Raw genomic sequence first — 23303 nt, 5'->3', positions numbered from 1 at the left:
TGGGTCTATCGGCATTTTCCTCAGAGGCTTTCTTCATCTGCCTTTGCTTCGTTATGTATTGAGGAGACTGTGCATCTGTGTACTTACAAACACACACAGATGCTTGCATGAACACAAACTCCTCTGGGATTTTGGATTGGGGGAACAGACGGAAGGCTTTTTGTTGCTGAATATTTCATATCTCTATCTTGGACTCATTCCACCTGTCTGTATCATGACCCAGCAGATGAGAGGTGAGATACGGTCTGGCCTATCTATCTCTCTTTGGGGAAATTCAGAAAACTCATTTTCACTCTCTCTTCACCCCCTCCTCGCTTTGAAGAGTAGTAAGTTTCTGTAGCTGCATGTCAATTTCTTTTTCCTCCCCTACCTGCAGTCACAGTAAATTCAGCTATCCTGGCGAAACATAATTTTAAATAACTTTTAGATATGTCTAAATAACATTACTGCTGGATCATTTAAATTAATGGTCAGACTAATTCTCATTATTTGTGTTGTGCCAGTTATTGAAAATCAATACCTCATTACAGTTACTCCTTGAAAAGTAAGGAGGTTGTTTGGCTAGTTATAATAAAAAAAATAAAAAAAAACTGAAAACCATCTGGTTTCTTGAAAGAGTAACTTGGACTTCATTTGGATGTCCTACTAATGGGTCATATTATTATAATGTGGCTGTGTTACATTAGCTGAACTGTCAGCACAGTGTAACTCAGGCTAATGACTGATTTAACATACAGTTCAGCTGAAGTTATATATCGTTCATTATTTTTGTTCTGATTAAGTCAAGCAGGGATTATTTAAGTATATTAGTGTCGGCTGCAAATGCTTCATTGTACCCACTACTGCAAAAATCAGATAGGAGTGACGCAAAATCAGAAGAACTATTTTCAAAAGAAATGAACCTATAAACAATCGACAGCAGACATAGACCATCAACATGCAGTCAGCATCAGCCATGTCCTAGAAAGTTAAGCCATTAAGATTTTATTAGGAGTAATAAATGTATCTAAGCGACTGTGGAGTTAAAATGCTCATGACACCATATTTCATGCTAATTTTATTTTTTTTTAAATTGCTGTAAAAAATAAACAGGCAAATATGCCTTTCATAGTTGCCTTCCTTAGAGACATGCTCGAATGGCCCTTTTTAGACTTTAGCGCCATTGAAAAGCAAACAATCTCCAGGAGGTCGGAGGCTGGAGAAGATGGAGGGATTGAGGTCATGGCGAGAACACTTTGTCTCTGGATCACGTTTTCAACACGATATGTTGAATCTATATGCAGGCTGGATTGATGGTTAGTTTTAATCTATTATTAGTTCTTATTCCTCCTCAGAAGGAACATTTCTTCCCTGAATGGGCCCAGCAGTATAGCAGCCACAAAGAGCGGTGCTCAGAAGGAGCTGATAGGGGCCAGGGGTCTTGTTCAGGGACTCCCGATACAGGTTTTTTTTTTCGAGTTAACAAGAGTACTCAGAGGAAACCCACACACACGTAGAGAACATTCAAACTCAACACCAAAAGGACTCGGCTGGCGTTTGAACCGGGACCTTCTCTCACTGTGGACTCAGGATGTGGGTGAGTGGAGCATGTACTATCATATCAGCTCTACCATCTTTATTCTGTAGTCTCCCGCTGTCAACCGATATGGACACATTCACATCGCCGAGACAGTCGTTGACGGTCGCCTCGTCTTCAGATTCATCTGAATCGCTGCAGGAGTTGCTCAGTTGATCGTCAAGATACGGCTCAAATCGCTCCGCGAACACTCTCTCATGCTCTTCTTCTTCTTTAAAAAGTCTTCAACTGCTGCTCAAAACTGTCTGAAATGTCAGAATTTATTTATCCTTCCTCACTCTGCTGTGTGTCTATCGCTGTGTTTGGATGCCTGGTTGCCGGCCAGCGTCCTCTGCGTGACGTCGCAGCCCAGATGGCGACGGTTGGCCTCGCTCAAGAATCCCAACTTAATTTCACGGAATGTTTCATAGTTGTTTCCCAGCAGATGAAAGCAGTATGACAAAAATGTTTTACTATGTGAATACTTTTATTTTCTTACTGGGGTTTTTTGTTTTGTTTTTCATGAGCACTTCAAAATTAGTAAAAAGCAAAGAATGGCTTCACTGAAAAGCTGTTTTAATTCGAGTTATTAAATCACAATTAGTAATCAGTTTCTCTGATGTTATTTCCAATATTATTAGCATTAGTTGCACATAACTTTATAGCATTTTCCACATTAAAACAATGAGCTGCCCTTATTAATGGGATACAATATTATATTCAAACTGATATTAATTTTTTCTTTTCTCATCTTGAAAACATAGTATATTTTTATTATGTCCGATAAGAAAAATATGTGACTACTTATCAAAACAGTAGAACTTTGCAAGCAAATTACCTTTTTTCCCTCTTTCAAATACTGACGATCTCATAACATTTTGTCACATTGAGTTACAGAGATTTTAGTTTATCTTTAGTCATTTCAATCATTTATTTCCTAGTCATTAAATGACATTGATATGTAATAATCCTACCTCTATAAAATATTAATGTTTTGTTACAAACTAGTTTCAGACAACAAATCAAATCATATCTCACTTCTTTTTATTAGGATCTGAACATATTTTAAAGATATGTGTCAGCACTGGAAGATGTGAGACTGAAATTTTAAATTAAACCCACAATTTCTACATGGTTAGATTCTGCCAGAGGTTAGCGAGAAACCGTTTATATTTGTTTTTGTAAATTGGCTGAGCAAGTCCCCTTGAGGTTATGCTGGTTATATTCTGCTCTTTCAGGGAAATTACACACATTTTGCTTTTTTGCACATCATTTGCTGCGCTGTAGTCGTTCCTTCGCTGCTGCTCCGCTGCCTGGCCTCTGCCTCATCCATCTTCAAGTCTCAGTCAGTGCCACGATGAGCTCAGAGCAGCGGTGTCGTCAGACCTGAAAGGGAGATGGATGGACGGTCTTACTTAGAGCTCAGCTAACTGCCTCCGTTTTCTCCTTAACCAGAGAGAAGCAATGCTGGAAGGAGAATCGATTTTCATCTCTTCTGTGGCTGATGGCAGTCGCATAGATATCAAGGGTGATTCTGCAAGGGGCAGGGAATTGTGCTGTGAAGATGGGTGATGGGGAGAGGGGAGGCTGGGTAAATCAGTTCAAGGAGCAGAGTCAAGCAAAAAGAATGGGCGAGACAGCGAGAGATCATGAGGAGGCAAACTTTGAGAATGGGAAATGTGTAACAGTTTAGGGGATCAAGGTCTGGAGTTGCGAGGGCGAATGCAGAGAAGAAACAGTGACTGGAAGAGAGGACGCGACTCTTCACTCGAGGGGAGCGAGGGGCAAAGGGTGCTGATGATGGAATCACAAAGGAAACTGAGAAAAGATGAGGGTGAGGGCAAATGAAAGCTCTGAGAACAGACAAAGGTGTTGGACATGGAGAGGAGCTCCTGTTTTCATGGAGGGGCTGGTGTGACAAATGAAGTGGAAGTGCCACGGGCCTCTCCTGTGTCACGCACTATCTCTGGCCCCCGCAGCAGCCTCGTGCCCAGATGATGTAAACCAGCTGCTTCTCAAGTCTCTGATGTTTTCTTTTCATATATCACAGCTCCGGATCTTATCCTTAACTCACACAATTATCCATATTACTAGATTGCGTTATTCTGTTTTCCACCCCCACCCCCACCCCCCCATTTGTTAAAACAGTCAGTGATATGGGTATAATGGTCTGCACACCATCACTAAAGGAATGCATCACTGCAGTGATAGAGGACCACAGTGTGGGATCTGTTTCATAACGGTGAGGAAGTTGAGTGTAGCCAAGGGGTTTTGGCCTGCGGTTAGGCATTGCACTCCGTGCATTTATTAGAAACGAAAATCACTTTGCACGTGCACACGTACGCACACTGCCGATGCTGGCATGCGGAGACATGCTGTTTCTTTAAACCTGCTTTGATCAAAGCAGAGTTTGGAAGCACAGCATCTAATTGAGAGGACGTGTGGTGGAGCAGACTCACTGATGAAAGAGAACATGTCAAGGAAATGTATGGCTTAAATTTTTTGCATGTGTGTCCGTGTGCATGCCGGCTCGTGGATGTATTAATGGGAATGGCTTAATGGTGTCTTTCTATAAGTCACTATAACAGGCATTCTATCATCAGTCGATCAAACAAGGGTACATTCACCATAAAGGGTGAAATTATGTACTTTGTCAATGTGCTTGCTAGTGTAGTCATTTAATTTTCAGCATTTAATTGGGAATGTCTTCAAAACAACCACTTGTAACTTAAAGACAATGATAAGATGCATGTTATCGTGCTCATACACACTTATCTTGATACAAACCATATAGAAAGTGTGTGATATTTATTGTCCTTTTCATAACTAGTGCATAACTTTTGGACAGTGGCATTCATTATACATTAGACAAGAAAACAGGATGTTAAAAGGATTTATGAAAATCCAATAAAAACGTATCCCATTTAGAAATACTTCTATGTCAAACATGGCGCAAACATTTTAAGATTTGTCTCAATGTAACACTTTCCAACAGATTTGATTGTTTGAAAATATTACAGTTGGTGTTCATATTATTTTTCATTGCTGTATTCTGTCTCATGAGAAATACATCAGAGTGGGATTGTTTTTCATTGTCCAAGTGTTCCAGAGAGTGTTTGGGTTGGATACAACCTACACACTGCATATTTTACTCGTAAAATTAAAAAAAAAGTTTAGTTTTATCAAGACATGCTATATGATGCTGTTTGTTAATGCTATTAATGAGTTGCTGTAGCTGCACTCAACACACAGTTGATACAGTAATAATGATGATGTATTTGTTCATCAGAATCTAATGTGTGTAATAAGGGCAACAGTGTGGGTTCAATTCTCGATATTTCGATCACATATAAGTACTTTATGTACAAATTCTTAAATTCCCTCTCCTTGAAATGTCAAAAGGGGAATTCAGGTGTCATCTTTAGACAGTGAAGTAAATTAAGTACAAGCAGCTTCATAGATAATTGACATCGTCACAATTTTCAACATTTCTGATCCAATTTGATTGTCTGAAATTCCAATCAACAATGTAGGAATTGAATACATATTTGCTTTTTCTTTTCTTTTTTTTTTTCTGTTTTCGAAAAGTCGTTGGACAAGTGGTAGATAATGGGAGTTGGAACCGAGTGTTGCTTTACCAGGCATACCTCCAGTTTTCGCCTGTTCTTGGGACATTTTTTCAATCAGTTTTGTCTTGAGGAAAGGATTTGGATGAAATATTTTGCTGAATATAAGCACATGATAGTGCCTAAAACACTTCAGAATTTCTCATCAATAGCAACTGGCATCCATACATACCAACTACGCCACTACCATAATGCGACACTGGCAAAGAGATATGCTTTGGATCCGATACAGTTTAGTTCCTTCTTAATAGAATAGAATAGAAATACTTCATTATTCCCAGAGGGAAGTTCTTGTAGCAAAGCTCCACACAGAAAAGAACACAGAATATTTGTAGCATTGCTTAGCTCATAGGTGCATGGTTTCTTATTTAGGAGTTTCTCTCTCTCTCTCTCGCTCTCTCTCTCTGTCTCTCTCTCTCTCTCTCTGATATTCCTTCTTTTATTCAGCCGCTTGCTTCACTGATAGTGACAGCTTTTTGGACTCTCTGTTCAGAGAGTTGACCTTTTATCTGCACCCTTTGAATGAAATTATAATGAAATAACACACACCGGATCACACATCAGCTTGCACAGCCGAGTCCATTCAAAAGGTGTAGGATACATATGAGTGTGCTGTAAGTTCTACACCATTAAATTGATCTAAAAATGTGAATCGAGACAAATTAATGCAAAAGCCTGCATTTGAAACATGAAATGTTTTTATTTTAAATTTGGTTTTGATGGAAGTGGCTGCATTTCCGTTTAATAGTTGTTGGGTTTTTTTCAAGGGAATGATGATACTGTTAAAGAGCAAACAACACCAGAATTAATTGAATAATTAAAATAATTTTTCAATGTTAGTTAAAGTGATTTTAAAATAGATTGGGCTTCTAATGGATGGGCTTCACATGCACATGTGACACATTCTTGAATAATAACAAATCTGAGAGAATTGGTCCGGACTCCAACTGCTGATGTTGTATTTACCTTCCGACTTGGATTTTAATTTATTCTTGAGCTTTTTTTTTCTGTGTAGGTCATTGCTGTGCCAGAACTGTGTTTGCATCTTGGAAACTTGTACAAATTAGTTGGTCACACCCATGTGTGCTGAGCACCTAGAGTTCTGCTTGCAGGAAAATGGAGCCATTAATTTCTGCGGGTGAGCAGTGGTGTGCTCTCTAAATTAGTACGCTCTCCACAGTGGACAGCTCAGCCGGCGTGACAAACTGCAGCTGGATTTGTGCTGGATTTAGTCTTAATGATGTTTGAGCAGCGTATACTCTGCTGACAGAAAACGCCAAACTCACCCTCAACTGTGTGTGTGTGTGTGTGTGTGATTGGGGTGGGGTGGGGGGGGGGGGGTACGTGTGAACATGTATGTGACAAGTAACACAAGCCTTTTCAGTAAACAATATAATGAGACAGATTTGGTTTGAGCGTCAACAGACAGTGGAGGATGTCAGATCCACTTGTGGCGAGTTATCACAACGTGTCGATTGGCTGGTTCTGCTTTTTCCAGGTTGTGACCTGTGCTGACAGGCCAATCAGGTGCAGCATAAACATTGGCTAAACAGTCTGTCAAACCACCAGCCTCGCTCTTTTTAATTTGCAACGAGTGTCTCTTGATTCATGAGGAAAGATTCCCGTTGTTGGTACCCTGAAGCACTTTCAGAAATGCCAAGTGCTCGAATCTTTCAGCACAACCACCACCACCACAACCACCACCACACAGACACACTTTATTTTGCTGTTTGCAAGCCTTTTGGGGATCGACTCAAAATGTGTTTGCACAGGCAGCTCATCAGTTGAAGTCAACTCTGCTAAACTAACCATCAAATGGGAATAGCAGGCGGTATGTGGGGATGTGTGTTGCTTATTTGCAGGGATGTCCAGCTTTATCACATTCTCTGCTCCTTCCAAATCTTTTCTCTTCTCCAATATCAGTTTCCTCTCTGCTGATAAAAACGAAGGAGGCACACTTGCATTCGAAGCGACATACAAGCTCCTCCAGTCTCATGCACACGCTCGCCACCCGTTTTTGCCGTGAACTCACTCAGCTGTAATGACATAGCTAGTGTTGCCACAGTGTGGCTACAGATGGAAGCAATTATAGTGCTGAGAAAATATTTCCTGAAGAAAGGCAGTGTTTTGACTGGAGGAACAGCGGGATGCAGTCACTCGGTAATTGAGGTCCACTAAAACATCAATAAAAGAAGGCAGATTGGAGATTCCTTGTTGTGGCGTCACATTTAGAGTCGATGACGATCAGCACAGAGCCAAGAGCGACTCTGGCTATGTGTGTCGTGGTTGGAAAAGTTGTGAGGAGCTTTGTGCACAAAGAAAAATTTGTTGCCAAATTTACGGCCGTGGTCTCGTCTAATTCCTCTCTAATTGCTGCGGTTTGGAGAGGAGCCTGAGCCGAGGCTTTGGAGGGGGGAATCCATAAAGCCTATGCAGCCCTTTGTATTTACACGGCTGCTAGTTACAGGGTCTTAAGTCTGCTGATGATAAATGTGCTGACCTGTTGCCTGAACTCCTACAGTGAGACAGAGACAGGCAGGAAATGAGGACAAAAGAGAGAAAGAGGGGCATTTACCTCAAGGGGCCCTTTTAAGTTTGATGTGGTCTCCTCTTCTGGCTCCAGAGAAGGCCATGTAACCTTGATGCCACCTTCCTTCACTCCAAACTCTCTTTATTTCCACTCCCATTCCTCAGATATGCAGGAGAGCAATAGCAAAGGAGGTAGAGGATAGACGGGGAGAGACAGTGGAGCTATATATTGTGTATAGGAGCTCTGCATCTTCAGACGGCCGACTGCTCTGACATTTGTCCCACCTTGAAGAGCTTCTGAGAGACTTGAAGAACAGAGCTGATCCTCTCTGAGAAAATGAGGTTTGGTTGATGAAACATGAGGACCTCCTGATTCATAACAATTGACATGTGTGTGTTAACGCACGTAGCGCACGGAGGGAAAAAAATAAAGTGACAGACCATGTGCTGGTGCAATTTCTAGTGTAGAGCAGGGATTTCATTTTTTTTTTTTTTTTTTTTTAGCTCTAAGAAGATAGAAATAGAAGTTTCAGCCTTTGGGAAACTTGACAAGGTGCAAGGACTCCTGAAGGGCTTCAGCTCTTTCGTCTGACTTCCTCCTCAGAGTCCTACCTCTGCTTCTCGCAACTCGACAGTGAGTGCCTCAGAGAGAGCCTTGAAAAACACGGGGGGCTGCTGACCCTGTTCAGCCAGCTACAAGCATTTGTCGTTAGATGTGTCTATGTGGAGGGTGTTTTTTTTCTTTTTTTTGTCGGACTAGTTTGGAGTAGTTTTGGGTTATAACATAGCTTTTTACCTGCTTTTACCTTTTATTGAAAAAAAAAATGTTTTCTATGTTTTCTACTGTTTACTGTCCTTCAAAACAAAACAAAAACAGATTTACTGGGAAATTATTGCTTTATTTTTTTTAATAATACTCATTTATTAATATTGTTCTTGCTACAAATCGGTAAGTGTAACATCGTACAATCATGTTCACATTAATTTCTCTAGCTTTGTCATCCATTTAAAATTCTTGTATTTTCTTACTTGGCTCATTCAAATACCTCACTGAATAATCTATTGTAGCTATAGACTGGTTCAAGGTGTCGTGTTTTTCTACATCACAATGTCACACAATCACATACAGTATGTGCGAAGGCCAGATCTTAGTTGAGCTCAGAAAAAGCCTTTTCTCCTTGAACCAGTAAAACTTCAAAAAGTTTCTGATGTCAAAGTTTGCGCACACATTATTCTGAACAGTGAAGCTCCGACATCCATGCCGGAGAACAAAAAAAGAGGCAACATTCCTGAGTGGAAGGGGACTTACTTTTTGAAGAAATATTTTTTGTAGTTTGAGAGAAGCTCTCCGAGGCCGTTATGGTGTTAGTGCTGTAGCTTTTTTGATTTAATCAACCCTGGCAAACTATTGCTGGCGGGCATAGTGCATGAAAGCGGAGGTAAAAAGACGACTGAAAATCTGTACCTATTGTTACATCACTTAAGTTGTACTCATTCACAAGTAAAAGTGCTGTTGTCAGAACACATTCTCACCTCTGAAGTACAAAGTGAGTGAACTCGTCTTTAATATTAATACACTTTGCATGCAAAATACAAAGAGTTTAATTAGTTTAATACCAGTTTTGATAACAAGGTCGCGTTTGGATTGCAGGGAGCTTGAGAAAACCCTCTCAAGCTCAGGGACATCATGCAAATTTCACTTACAACGTTTTATATTGAAATCAAACCTGAGTCATCTCGCTGTAAGGCAGCAATGCTCACCACTTCATACTATGTCACCATAGCAGCATGAGAAAGAGAAATTGTACACTAAATTGAGTTTACTGACTGATCCAACTCCATGAAAATGTACAGATCAAACCCACATCTGTTGAATTCAGCACCGTACCACTCATTCATGTGATTCTGACTTATTCCTATGAGGAGCTCTTTAATTTTTTTTTAGTTTGACACTCTTTTACATGATAAGTATGCTGACTCTTTTAAAATGGCATGTCCTCAGTTCAACAGCTTTTCTGCACCAAACACAGAAGAGAGGATTTGTATGCTCTTGTTGTTGGCCGACAGTATGTAAAAGATGTTTATGATCAATTACGTTATAAGAATAAAATAGATGGAAACCAGCCATGAGTTGACTCAGCCATTTTGAACGATATTGCATGCAGAGTGCCTCCTCATTGCCTCACCACCGACAGGACTGAGTCCCAGACGCTGCACGTTATTTTGGGATTTGGTTGAGCTTGTTTGAGGCACTAAGGCATCGCTACTGACTCATAGTCGTCCAGATAAATGTGGGCAGGACCTAAAGGCGCTTTGTAATTCCTCAGGAGAGAGTCCTGCAGGATGACATCCAAACTACTGTAACTATTCTTCACTCAAACCACTGGGGATTGTTTTTGTGTCTGTCATTGAGGCAAAAATCGACCATGGTGAGTTCCCCTAATTCACTGCATCAAACAACACTTTTTCTTCTTCCTGCAACACATCAATAACACCACTGAGCTGCTTTCACACTGACGCTCTCTTTCTGTTTCACTCAGCTTCACTGCGTCTACGTCTCTCTCATTCACTTCCTTCCCCTTTATGTTTCACTTCCCTACAACACTTCCTCTGCTGTTTGCCTGTTGGTCATTATTCCTCCACCTCACCTCCACTTTCTGTCTTCCCTCTCTGCATCAGCGTCCTGCTATCTCTTTAACCCCTGTGTTTGCTGCAACCCCTCCATATTGATCACTCAGGAGTCCAGGTCTTAACAGGCATTGTGAGTCTGAGTGATCGCTCAGCTCGGCATGTGTCCTGATCCACTGGTAAGGCCTTGGCCCGTGTCACAGTGGAGACATTTCATTAAAGGAGACTTGTAAATTAACAGAAGAGGCCGGTGGCTGAAGGAATCGGTCGGAAACAGTTTCCATCAGCCACCCAGATGGTGTGCAGCCGTGACACGAGGCCTGATGGTCTAATCATTCTGTTAAACCTTTGGAAATTTGTATCGGGAATGAGTCCAACGCTTGAGCTCCAGGGGTGTTAACATAAAAACTAATTGGCATGTGTTTTCAGCTGGTGGGCGGATAGTGTAGCACCAAACATGACTCTGATGTGAATTATGGATGTAGCATGTGAGAAAGATTAGCTGAAACCGCCTGGGTCATGATTTGGGAATGATAGATATGAACCCTATGGGCATATTGTTAAGACTCATTCTTTGTGAACCCGTTTTCTAATTTTAATGGCTCTGACATGTTTATGAATATTTATTGTTTCTCTCCACAGTGTACATTTCGCTTTGCACCTAAAATGAGAATATCAATTACCTAAAGAAAGCGCTGCCAGTACTACCACTCATAACTCATACTATATAGAGGAAAAGAATTAAGACTGTTTCCTGCTGCGAAACCAACACATGTGTTTTTATCCATGAATTCTCATGTGCACAAAAAAAAACCTGCAAAACAATTTATTTTACCGCCGCGTCTGCCACAGCCCAGTTGCTTTGTTTAGATTGGATGCAGCTGAAACAGACTCCCTCTTGTTACGCTGCCTTTCACTAAAGTTGACCAGATTTGGGAAAACAATGTTTCCCAATATAATTAAATCCACAAATTCAATGAGGAACGTTTCTGATATCAACATGTGAGCATAGGCTGTGTAAAAAACATTTATGAGCAACGCAAAATTGAGTCCTTCAATTAGGAAACAAACGGGTCTCACACACACACACACACACACACACACACACACACACACACACACACACACACACACACACACACACACACACACACACACACACACACACACAGCCCCACTAATGAATTTAACACACAGTGCTTTCCAAAGCAACTAAAGACTTTTACTCGTTCGCCCCAAGCACGGTTTTCTTTTTTTTTCTTATGGGCACATAAAGGGGGAAAGAAACCAAAATGAGGGTGACCAGTTAAAAATACAGATCCACCGGGTACCTCAGAAGAAAGCGGGAGATGAAATAAGGGGATATATAGGCAGCAGGAGAGTTGTGCAGGTATGTAATTTTGCAGTCATCATTGCAAGCCTTGACTCTAAGCCAGCCAGAAGTCTGATCTGAAGCTCACTAATAAAGCCAGCTGAAGACCTGAATCTATTACCAGTGTGTTTTGGTGGAGGTTTTATGGAATTTTAATTACAAACACATGCTGGTGTGCATAAATGTTTTAACATATTGATCAACCGAGTGCGAATCGGGCACGTCTGTCTTTTCCTCAGGAGCCATGGTGTGGACATTTCATTTTTTTCCCAGGCTGGGAGTCATGCAGCACTCTGGAGCAGTTTCTTTTAAGCCATGGTCTGAAAATGCTGTCAGGAAGGGACTGTAAATGGTTTTACAGTCATCCCGAGAGTAAACAGGGTTTACGAGCTAGCTAGGTTTAGTCCGAGTAAGGAGCTGTGCTTCATTTTTAAGCACTTTAATTCTCTTTCAGTCTGCTCCCATCCTTGCACACACACACACACACACACACACACACACACACACACACACACACACACACACACACACACACACACACACACACACACACACACACACACACACACACACACACACACACACACACACACACACGGGTGCCAGTTTCACAGCTCTCAACTTGACATACACTGTGTGTGTTTGTGTATGAAAGAGAGATGCACACAGTAGTGGGAATGGAGGGTGAGATCTATAGTGTATCTGCTGAAAGTAATGCAAATGGCGCAAAAAGAGAAAGACAGCGGGAAGGAGGAGGGCATGATAAAAACAAGACACAAAATAGTGCATGCAGTCTTTCAATGGCGGAAAAGGAGAGGAGGATAATGAGCAAAATCACTGAGCCATGGGTGCAGGCAGTGAACACACTTATTGCCAAATGCACATATTCATACGTTTATACACACTTATTCACATTACAGCACACATGCATTTGCCACGTGCATCCCTGTCGTCACTGCCTACATGGACGCATTAGCATTATGCAGAGAAATGGTTGGATTCTGGAGATGAAAGCGTCTCAGATCACTGGCTGTATGCTGACACGGTCGTAACCTATCAAGCTCAAAAATCTGTGAGCTCGTGACATCGACAGGTCCACCGGGATGCAGTGAAGCCTCTTTGTTCCGTTTTGATCTGCTGTATCTCTAATACATGTATTCCAGCTCTCAAAATGAACCGTTTCCATGCCTGGCTTTTCATTGCGGAAGCCATCCAACTGTCTGCATCTGCTAATGGTTTTTGAATTAATTGGGTAACATCTGTAATGGATACTGCCTTGAGACAATAAACATAATAAACAGTAGTTTGGGCTGGATCTGATGAAGTCTTTTTTTCAGTGAATAACCACAGATTATTACAAAGTCATTACAGGAGTGGGTATGGTATAAATACTGAATTACTTAGACACTGTTTATATTTGCGTGTACATTTTTTATGCGGTTAAGGAGTGGCACAGTTTTGCAGATCCGTCCACCCGTCCATGTGCATGTTATTCATCTGTTTGAACTAAGTTTGGATCCCACAGAGGAGCCAGTCACACTTAACGATGGTGGGTGACATCCTGGCAAACGACGGAATACAAAATCTCTCTCTCTCTCTCTCTCTCTCTCTCGCTCTCGCTCTCGCTCTCGCTCTCGCTCTCTCAATGGGAAAATAACATGTAAACTCCACAGAAAAATTCTCTGCATATGTTCCTTTACAGCAGCAGTCCCCTATCATGATGAATTAGATGCCTGAACACCACAGGGAGAATGCGTCTGCAAACAGAAAAAAAAAAAAATGCAATGACAAAATAATCAACACCGGAATAAAATTTATGAAAAAGCAAGTCTAAAATCTAAACAAATAAATATCCTGCAAAGTCATGTGCAACGTTTCTCTGCAGCTTGTTCAGTTCAATAATAGCTGCCGGAACAAAGCTGTTTCTGTGGAGTCTTGTTTAACTTTTAGAGACATAAAATGTCTGTCCTCGGGGAAGAACTGGAACTCAGTATTTAAGGATGGTAGTCGCCAGTTAAAGTAGAAGTGACTTGTAACTCTGGCAGATAGATGCTGGAAAACATTGTGAATCTCTGATCAAACAGAAAATCGTTGAAGTTTAAAGCAGTCGTGAAAATACCTGCAGCCGAGCCATGCCACTAACAGGAAAACATAATATACACCCAATACTATAAAAACAATTGCAGGAGTCTCATCACAACAGTGTTTTTGTTTTGTGTGTGTGTGTGTGTGTGTGTGTGTGTGTGTGTGTGTGTGTGTGTGTGTGTGTGTGTGTGTGTGTGTGTGTGTGTGTGTGTGTGTGTGTGTGTGTGTGTGTGTGTGTGTGTGTGTGTGTGTGTGTGTGTGTGTATATATATATACATGTGTGTGTGTGTGTTGCCATTCACTTGTCTGGGTGATAAATGTTAAAGGTGACAGCACACAATCTTTACAGAAACTGGAAATAATTCAATGACCCCACCCACTAGATTATTATCGAAGGAGTCCTCTGACAAAATATGTGATCATGAAAAATATTAATGGATGAGGAAGAGAGAGTCTATAAATCTAAATCTAGCATTTGTCCCATTGAGTTAAGTGTTTACAAAAGCAAGTTTTGTAGATGCCAAATTTTGTAAACCTTTATGCATATACTTTAGCATCCTGCAAAGTCTTTCAAAAGAAGATTCGTGTCTAAAAACATTCCCAGTTTTGGTGCAGTCTGATTCATTAACAGGAATTATAACATCTTTCCAGATTGTGGCCACATTTAGACAGATGTTGTTGTATCTTTTGTGAATTTCGACTTATTATCTTCAGCTTTTTGCATTAAGTAATTCATTTTTAACAGTTATATTTGTAATCATTTTATTAATACCTTTACGTTGGTTATTTAGTTTTAGATTTACGTTGCATCATCACAGATTTTACTTTGAAGTGATGAGTTCGTAACATGAATACTTTTTGAGTCTAGTAGTCTATTTCATACAAAACGTATTTTACAATGGTGAAAATAGCAAAGCGTTTTTAACTTCATGAAGCCAACAAGAGAAGGAGGCTTAAGGAGAAAGAAACAGCTCCTATTGGATGTGAAGTCTGTGAACCACAGTACTAAAGTGGCAAAAGGCTAACCAGATGACATTGACAACGTCAAAGATTCAGAGCTGCAAAAGATTTCTCATCCACAACTTTATTTAAAAGAAATGTTTGAAGTTATCCTTCAAAGGACTACTTCTTACTTTTTCACATTTCAGAGCACAGACATTGTCCACTATTATTTCCCTTTAAAAAAAAATCAGCTTTATTTTTGAATTTACCATGAAAATCAAACTGATGTTTCAGTTTTACATTATTTATTTGAAGATGTACAGAGAAGTAAGGCACACGAATCAAACAAAGTTTAGAAGTATCAAAATTGAGAAACTTTAATGGAGTAGATTTTTCTCCTCTCTCATGACTTGTTAATATCCCTCAAAGCCCCCGGGCTTATCCTGCAACCATTTGGGAAATTCCCACCCTCTAATCTGTGTGACTGTCTGGACACTTTTTTCCTGGAGGTCATTGTAGTAACTCTGCAGTGTTCCCAGATGTCAGCAATGACTTTGATCATTACAACACTATCACATCCAACAGAGATCTTGGCCAACGCTCTGAATGTATGGCCTGAGTTGCAATGAACAGGATTATCCTTTGGATGCATGTCTGTAATCAACATCATCATCACTGGCGGAGGGTTGAAAATTATCTCCCTTCCTTTCATCTTACTCGTTGTCCTTATCACATTCACACATGTTCATGCGGCCTCCGTAGACAGTGCCGCCAAACACTGAGTGTGGACTGAGCAGATACTGAGCTCGCTGCCCGGACCGTAATCAAGGGAAATGTTTCGCAACTGGCGCGAAGCTGTGGCAGGGCTTTGCAATGGTTTTCACACACTGAGTGGAAAATGGAGGGAGTAGAAAATGAAAGCAGGAGACAAGTGGAAACATTTATAGGTAGCCACAGCAATTACTAACACCGCCTGATCTGTCACAATCAGTAAATAACAGAAATGTGACATTGTCACGCTGATATTAAATTTGAATAACTTTCAGGAGCAACCTTGATTTAAAAGTGCGAGAGTAAAAGTTCCCTTACTTCTCTTTTGAATTTTTAAGCTATTACTCCCATCATGCCGCCACCCCTGGTGATCAAAGGAGTGGTGGGTAGGAGAGAGATATGGAGAGAGGATTAACGGCTAACAAGAGGATTGGAGCGAGGAAGGACGATACAGAGTAAGAAGGAGCAGATGACTGTGGGTTGGAGACAAAGGCAATTGAATACCAAAGGAAAATTGAAACTATGTGCAAGCTTTGTACTTTAAAATTGACAGTTAACTGGTGCAAAAAAGTCCATACGCAAATACCCTATCAGTGTTGCTCTCAGCAACAAAGCTGTTACATGTGTTGCTGGTGTTGCTCTGTCTCCCTCTTTTCATTTCCCCCTCTCTTCCTCTTTAATCCTCCCTTATGCCTTTTTCTCTTGTTTTCCTTCAGCCATCGCCTTCTCGTGTCTTCTCACCTCTTTTATCTCGCCTCTCTCCCTTTTCTCATCTCGACTCTTCTCCTCCCATTTACCTTCAACTTGCATACTAAAGGTTTCTTTTCTCTCCTCTCTTCCCTTCTTTCCTCTCTTGTTTTCTTCTCTCCCGTCCATTGTTACGCTGTAATTGGAGCTGGAAGCCTCAAGACAGGAGTCTCAGTGTTCGTCAGCCTGACAGGCAGGCCTGTTGGCTTCTATTAAGCTTTAATAAGTGAACAGGATTGGAGCAAGAGAGAAAGAGTTGAAGGGAGGAGAGGAGTGCACAAGCTGCTGCTTTCACTGTCACCCTTCGGTAGAATGCAGTCAAACCTGTCTGATGTCACCAACACGCACACTCACACGACCAAATCTCTATCAATCCATCCTTTCAGTTCTGTTGTAATCCCTTTTCAGCTTATTCCCACTGGCAAGGGACTTTGTCTTGATGTTGTGTCTCCAAGAAAGACATAAGTGGGGGATAAAAGAAACTGGCGAGTCAATTAACATATTTGAGAGTCCGTGTCAACAAGAAGGAGTTTTAGGAGATGAATACTGGATGAGGAAACTAGTCTGTCCCTACCGCTCGGCTAAGACATCTGCTCACATAAGGCCATACAGTAATAATACACTCACTTGTCAGGTCCCGTCATCCTGCGTGAAAATGACAGCAGTATTATTGCACCATTGCAGAATATAATCTAAAGTGCCACAGAGTAACCCGAGGTTGTAATAGAGGTAAATGCCGAAGAACCATCTACAACCTCTGCAGCGGAGTGCCGCAAGAGCAATTCCAGATGTGCTGTGATGTGGGTGAGAGATGAGATTCGCGGCCGTTGCCTTGCTCTGAGTCCTTTCTGTTTGCAGCAATTCCATTTTGTTTACAAAGTCATCAAGGTTGTGGTCTATTGAAAAAAAAATATCTCCGTGTGGATCAATAATTTCCTGACTATTCAAGCCTCTCCTGTGTGCATGCATGTGCGAATGCTGCAATCACCTCTGAATGCCTTTCTCCCCAAACCATCTGTGGCCTCAGGAACAGCCATTCAACTAAAGAGAGGAACTATATACTATATACATAAGTGAAGCTGGCAGTCTTTACAAACTGGATATTGGCCACAAACATGAAAATAAATACAAGACGAATCAAGCCTATGTTTAAGTTGTGGTGGCAAAGATGCCAACAATATGTTCAAGGAGGGAACAACTCGCAGTGGACAAATAAATACCTTACTCAATATAAACAGAGAGCAACACGACTGCTTTTAAGAATACACAAAGGCTAGGGTGGACGTCGGTGCTGGTTAGCCTGTGTAACCATGAGCTGGCTGTGGGACAGAACGAAGGAATGAAGTGCGGAAAGGAATGCTGAGAGATCTGAATTATGAGCTGCCATCTGCGTTCAGAGCAATTTTAAAATATTGAGCAATCAAGTTTTTACATCCCTTGTGGGCAAAACTAACCTCCCAAATAAACCTTAATGCTTGGTTACATAAACACTTTAACATGTGTAACTCAACCCACATGTTGAGGCTCTGCTGGAGGAACCATTTTAATTTATTAATCAAAATCACGTATTTATATTTGAAGGCAGCGGCTAACTCATGGAAAAAGGAAGTCGGGGAGAGAAAGGTCGCGACATCAAGAAAATTTTGAAATTGAAGATGAATCCACAGCTTTTAATCTGAAACAATACTGCGGATAAAACGTTGCTGTGATGCTGGAAAAATGAACTGACCAGTGTGTCTCACGTAGTTAACCAGGTGTAAATAAAAGCTGTGTCTACGTGTGTCACTGAGCACATTGGATTGGTAATTAGGAAGTAATTAGTGCTGAAAAGGACATTGATTGACCAACCAGGGCACTTGATTAATGGCAAGTTTCAGTCAATGAAAACTGCAAACTTGTTGAGAGTGCCAGCTCGTATTGGAAATGTCAAGTCCACGGTGCATCATGTGTAATTTAATCGTAGGTGACAAGGAAGAGGGGAGATGTTTAAATAAATATATAGTGAGTGTTTAGAAATTAGTGCATGGTGGGAAGGAGCCCACTTCCCACCGGGAAACATATATCTCAGTCAGACAGGGAGTTTCACACTGCAAGTAGGATGCTTCAGAAAGCCCTCAAAGGCGGGTCTTGTGGCACTCCGAATGGTGTTAGATTTAGTAAGAACCCCCCCCAAAATGGCCTCATTCCATACAAAAGAAATTTGTTTTCACTTATTTTCTGCACATATTCATAATCAACAATTTCCACACATCATCTTGCCACTTCAGTTAAATCAACCTGCACTTTCTTATTTACAAGGTTTTACAGCAACAGGGACACCATTTGTTCAATATTTTAACTGCAGGAAAAAAAGAAGTAACGACTGACAACAAATAGGCATAAATGAATAAATTGGGCCTCCTGAGCTTCATTTTATTGTCATCCTGGATAATGTAGATGATGATCTGCTTGTTTGTCTCTTTTCTAAAAGCAGATAAAAAATAGATGAATGCGGTGTTGACCACTTCACCCTATTGAGGAACAATGTCCTTAGTGGACAACAAAACATCAGTCTACCATTTGTATCAAATATTCCTAGACATACAGCACAGTAGATCATGTTTTGGCACCCCATCTTTAACTTGTAATGTTGTCATTATGGCTTCTTTATGTTCTGAAATCTGAAATAAAATGACATGTAATTTCACACAAATTGATGGTATTCTCATGCCTACTGAAAACTACTTTCTACTAAAACACAGTTCCTACAGTTTCTCTATCGAAGTTAATTACTTAAAGTTGTGCTTCAAAAATAAAAATGGGCCATTGTGTTAATTTGAACGTTTTATTTCATGAAGGTCTTTGTATGTAGACAAACTGTCAGAGGTGAAGTGAAGTCTTCATACTGCACTATTCTCTCAGTCACAAAGTTACTAATCAAGTATTCAAGGTTAGAAACATTTAATGTTTGTAAAAAAAAAAATAAACCTTGAAACTTATGGACTGCTTTTGAATAACGTTAAAAAGATTATTTCACAAAAATTCTCAAAAGTTTTGCATTTGATGTTAAGACTTCCTCCCTTTTGACAAAAGTCGAATAGCATATAGTAAAACCTGAACATAATTTCTGTTATTTGAGGCTTTATGTTTTCACCATTTGGAGTAAGATATGTTTGTATCCTCGAGTATGTTTGTAAGAAGACATTGGCTGTGGTATTTAAATTTGCAACTGCATTGGTTTAAAAATCTCAAAATCACTGTTATTGTCTTCATAAATTTTCAGTTTTAAAAACATGTTGAATAAAATATTGTTCGGGGCAGCTTTGGCACACGCATATCAAAGTGTCCTTGAGCCAAACACAGAATTTCTATTTTCCACTGGTTCGACTACCAAGGCTTCATACTCGCTTCTGTATTGTTGCTATGAGAGCATTTCAAATAAGCAGTTTGTTTTGGCCGTAACTCAAACTTTAGATTGTTTCTTCACCTGTGTTGTGTTTTTCTGATCACAGATATTGGCTCTTTGTAGCCAGCTAACTTATGTTCAGAAAAGAAAACATTATCATAGTTAAGTGGTGGTTTCCTGCCCCCCCCCCCTCAAAGGAGGAAGAAAAGCTCACTTATGATTGTTTAGACACCGTTTACAACAGATTTTATTTTGTTTTATCCAAGTAGTTTTTACATGTTTAACTTGTTTGAGTCATGCAGTGATACAGCGGTCTCTTGCAGTGTCTCTTTTAGTCTCATTTCCTCAGTTTAATGCCGACGTGTCGAGCAACATTTCACCATACAAAGCCACCGGCCACATTAATTAACCACCAGGCTGACTCAAACTGGAGTATTTGCAGCACATTTGTCCCCATTAAAAATGTATTTGTCAGATACTAAAACTATGTTTGTTTAAAAAAAAATATTTTCTCTCAGATCATTCTGTTTCTCCTTCTTCTCTGTGTAGTTTTCAAGTGAGTAAGTCATTCCCTCTGTCTATTAATGATATCCATTTATTTTCTGTGCGAAAGGGGTTTCTTTTGCTGTCCTTGTGGAGACAATCCTCCCTCTGCCACTATCCGTGTTGTAATTTAACAACTATTACTACTATTTGTCTAAGGCCCCAAATGTTCGAGTCCGCTTTAGGCAACACTCTTCTTTTCTATCTCTCCTTTCATAACACCCTCTTTTCTTCATCTTCTATTCTCCAATCTGGTTCCCTTGGCACAATCTCATTGTATTTCATTGGTGTTGCTCCCAAGAGCTCACGCAACAGTAAAACAACTTTTCTTCTGGCATGTTTCTAATTGATCTGTAGCAGCTTGTGCTGTGGACTTGCTGTATTCAAATCTTTAATAATTCAATAGCATCTCCCTCTGAGGGAGTTCATTCCATGTCTTGATACAGAAGAAGTGCAGAATTCTGTGGTCTCGGGGCACTTTATGTTCATCTTTTAGAAAGGTTGGCATATAGATGCTGCCAGAATCTGTTTTATCTAATTCAGTTAAGTGAGTTTGGGACATACATATCCTCTTATTTCAAAACTGTACACAAAGTAAAAGAAATCTGCAGTGTCTTCACCTAAATAAGAGATTTTTGTGGAACTAAAACTTTAAGTTATTTGTCTCTATTAGGGCTAATGCCAGTGTTGTGAAACATGTTGGGGTTGCAGACTTTTCTTAACCGGGAAGACGGCCATTCCAGCTATTAAAATCACCACACACTTTAAATAATGAAGGCAATTAGCTGGAGGTGCCTTGGCTGTAAAGCACAGGACCCTTCCCACCCACAATGGAGAGGAGAAAATAAGTAATTGTATCAGACTTCAAATTGTTTAATCGAGTAAACATTGCTGCTTTTTCGATGGTTTCACCGGTTGACTGATGGCCTTTTTCTCTGCATGATTGTGTCTTCCTCACTGTAGGGATGTTGCTCCAGGAGAGTTTCATCGAGGAGCCCGACGGCTTGGTGTCTGTGAATCTGCTGGTGGTGTCTGCCGTGTCTGCCTTCGCTACAGGATCCATCCTTTCCGGCCTCACTGTCTGCTGGATCATGAGTCACCGCCATCGCCATTCCCGTGGCTCCGGAGCCAACAGCGCTCGCCGCAAAAGTGACAAAGAGCAAAGCATGCTGGGACAGGGTCGGACTGGGTCAGTAATGAGCGTAACAAGAACCAGTGGTGGGGAGAGACGGCGTTCACAGGCAGACAACCCATTCGTCACACCCAACGGTTGGCCCAAGGGAGAGATGGACCCGGGCTTGCTGCCGACACCGGAGCAGACCCCGCTGCAGCAGAAACGGGTCATGCGTCTCCCAGACACCGACTGGGATCAGAGCCAGACCTTCCTCACTGCCGTGGGGACAACATGCCCCAACAACTCGGTCATTTACCTGAGCTCCAAGTTCTTGCACGGTGGCGGAGGGGGCGGAGGTATGGTCCGGATAGAGGATCCAGGAGAGGTGGTGCTGCCCCCGCACACAGAGCGCCAGCGCTACCTGATCCTGGCCACCCAGAGAGGGGATCATGGTGGCAGTCGTCCCACTGGCACCTTGAGGAACTCGGCAGGAGAGTACATCTACCCTGCCACACCACAGGATTCCCCCGACCGGCGGAGGGTGGTATCCGCTCCTACTCCTCACATGGACTACGGGGAGCCTCGCTGGAGTCACGAGGCGCTAAACTACAACAGCAACAACGGAGTGCCCTATCACACTCAGCGCCAGGGGCTGATCCGGCCAGACATGCATGGGCCTCGAGGGCTCGGCGAACTGGCTGACTTCAGCCATCTTCTGGGAAAGAACATGGGAGAGCACACTCCTAGTGGCCAGTGAGTTGAAGTAGATGAGCCCTGACACCAAGCTCTCTCTGAAAAATCCATTCCCTTCTACAGTAAACTGGAATAAATCAACCCCTCAGACTCACTGTCCCGGTCCAACCTTACCCTGTCTGTCCTCTCTCACTGTCATTCAATGTTCTGACATCATTCAGCTGACTTAAGAGAGAGACAGAACGAAAAGAAACAGAGAGTTCAAAAAAAAGAGGAGAAAACTCTACTTGTATCTCTGTTCCTCTGGTAGTCAGTGGTACAATCCACACAGAGGTGACTTTGACACCACAGGACAAACAGCAAGGCAAAGAGAGGGGTGCAAAAGAAGGAGAATTCTCATGAAGGGACAAATCCGAAAACTTAAAAAAAAAAAAAACACACACACTTTCGCTTGCAGCAGCGCCATATGTGAAAGGTCTCCCTCCACCATTTTGTTCACTAAGATCTACTTTCAGTTTGAAATTTTGTTTCTGCTTTGTTTATTCTTTGTGCCAGTGGCATCCAGCAGACAACAATGTGCTTTACTTTGGATTTCAAATGGGACTGAAATTGTTGTAGCTATGCCAGAGGGCCGTGACTCTCAATGAATCATGCAGTGTGTGTGTGTGTGTGTGTGTGTGTGTGTGTGTGTGTGTGTGTGTGTGTGTGTGTGTGTGTGTGTGTGTGTGTGTGTGTGTGTGTGTGTGCGTGTGCGTGTGCATGTCTCTGTGTGCTCGCGCGCGCTTGAGGCCACAACAACCCCAACCAGCATTCTGTCTTAACTGTGAAGTATAACTATATAATGAAGTTGGTGATTACATTGTTTGTTTATTTTTTCATTGTATAAACAATCACAGAGATGCAAAAAGTTACTTGAAGCTCTGTGTGTTAACCAAGGTCTGGATGGTTGACCAGTGGCAAGTGAGGTGTTTAGATTCACCCAGCGTGAATTGTTTTTATCATTTCCAGTACTCTTAAAGCAGTACTGGATGGAGCCATGATGACGTGAAAGAGAGCAATAAATAGCAAGAAACAAACACAGTAGGGATGAAGATAAAGCCAATTTCATTTGATATTTTTATAATATCGCTGTTTTCTCATCGCAAATCGAAGCCCGGAGATCTGGCTCTGGGAAAAGGAATAGTATCTCCCCTCCATTCTTCCCTCCCCTGGCTGCCTCTCAGTATGCCGGGGTCTGTCTGACCTGACCCGGGGCCTCCCTCGGCTCCGCAGTCCATTTGAAGGAGGGAATGTGAGCTCTGGCTGTCTGACTA

The 23303-nt window shown here is 41.4% G+C and overlaps 1 protein-coding gene across 1 annotated transcript in view; it reads left to right on the top strand.

Annotated features, from left to right (window-relative positions):
* sema6bb (sema domain, transmembrane domain (TM), and cytoplasmic domain, (semaphorin) 6Bb) overlaps window positions 1–22847 on the top strand; it is a 131246-nt gene extending 108399 nt beyond the window's left edge. The window contains exon 17 of the mRNA XM_080505628.1: window positions 21147–22847. Within this exon, the coding sequence (XP_080361754.1) occupies window positions 21147–22054 (908 nt within the window). The 3' untranslated portion in view covers window positions 22055–22847. The remainder of the gene's footprint in view (window positions 1–21146) is intronic.
* The last annotated feature ends 456 nt before the right edge of the window (window positions 22848–23303 follow it).

The sequence above is a fragment of the Blennius ocellaris genome, assembly GCF_963422515.1.
Source record: "Blennius ocellaris genome assembly, chromosome: 12".
Lineage (NCBI taxonomy): Eukaryota > Metazoa > Chordata > Actinopteri > Blenniiformes > Blenniidae > Blennius > Blennius ocellaris.
This window is presented reverse-complemented; position numbering and strand designations above follow the sequence as displayed.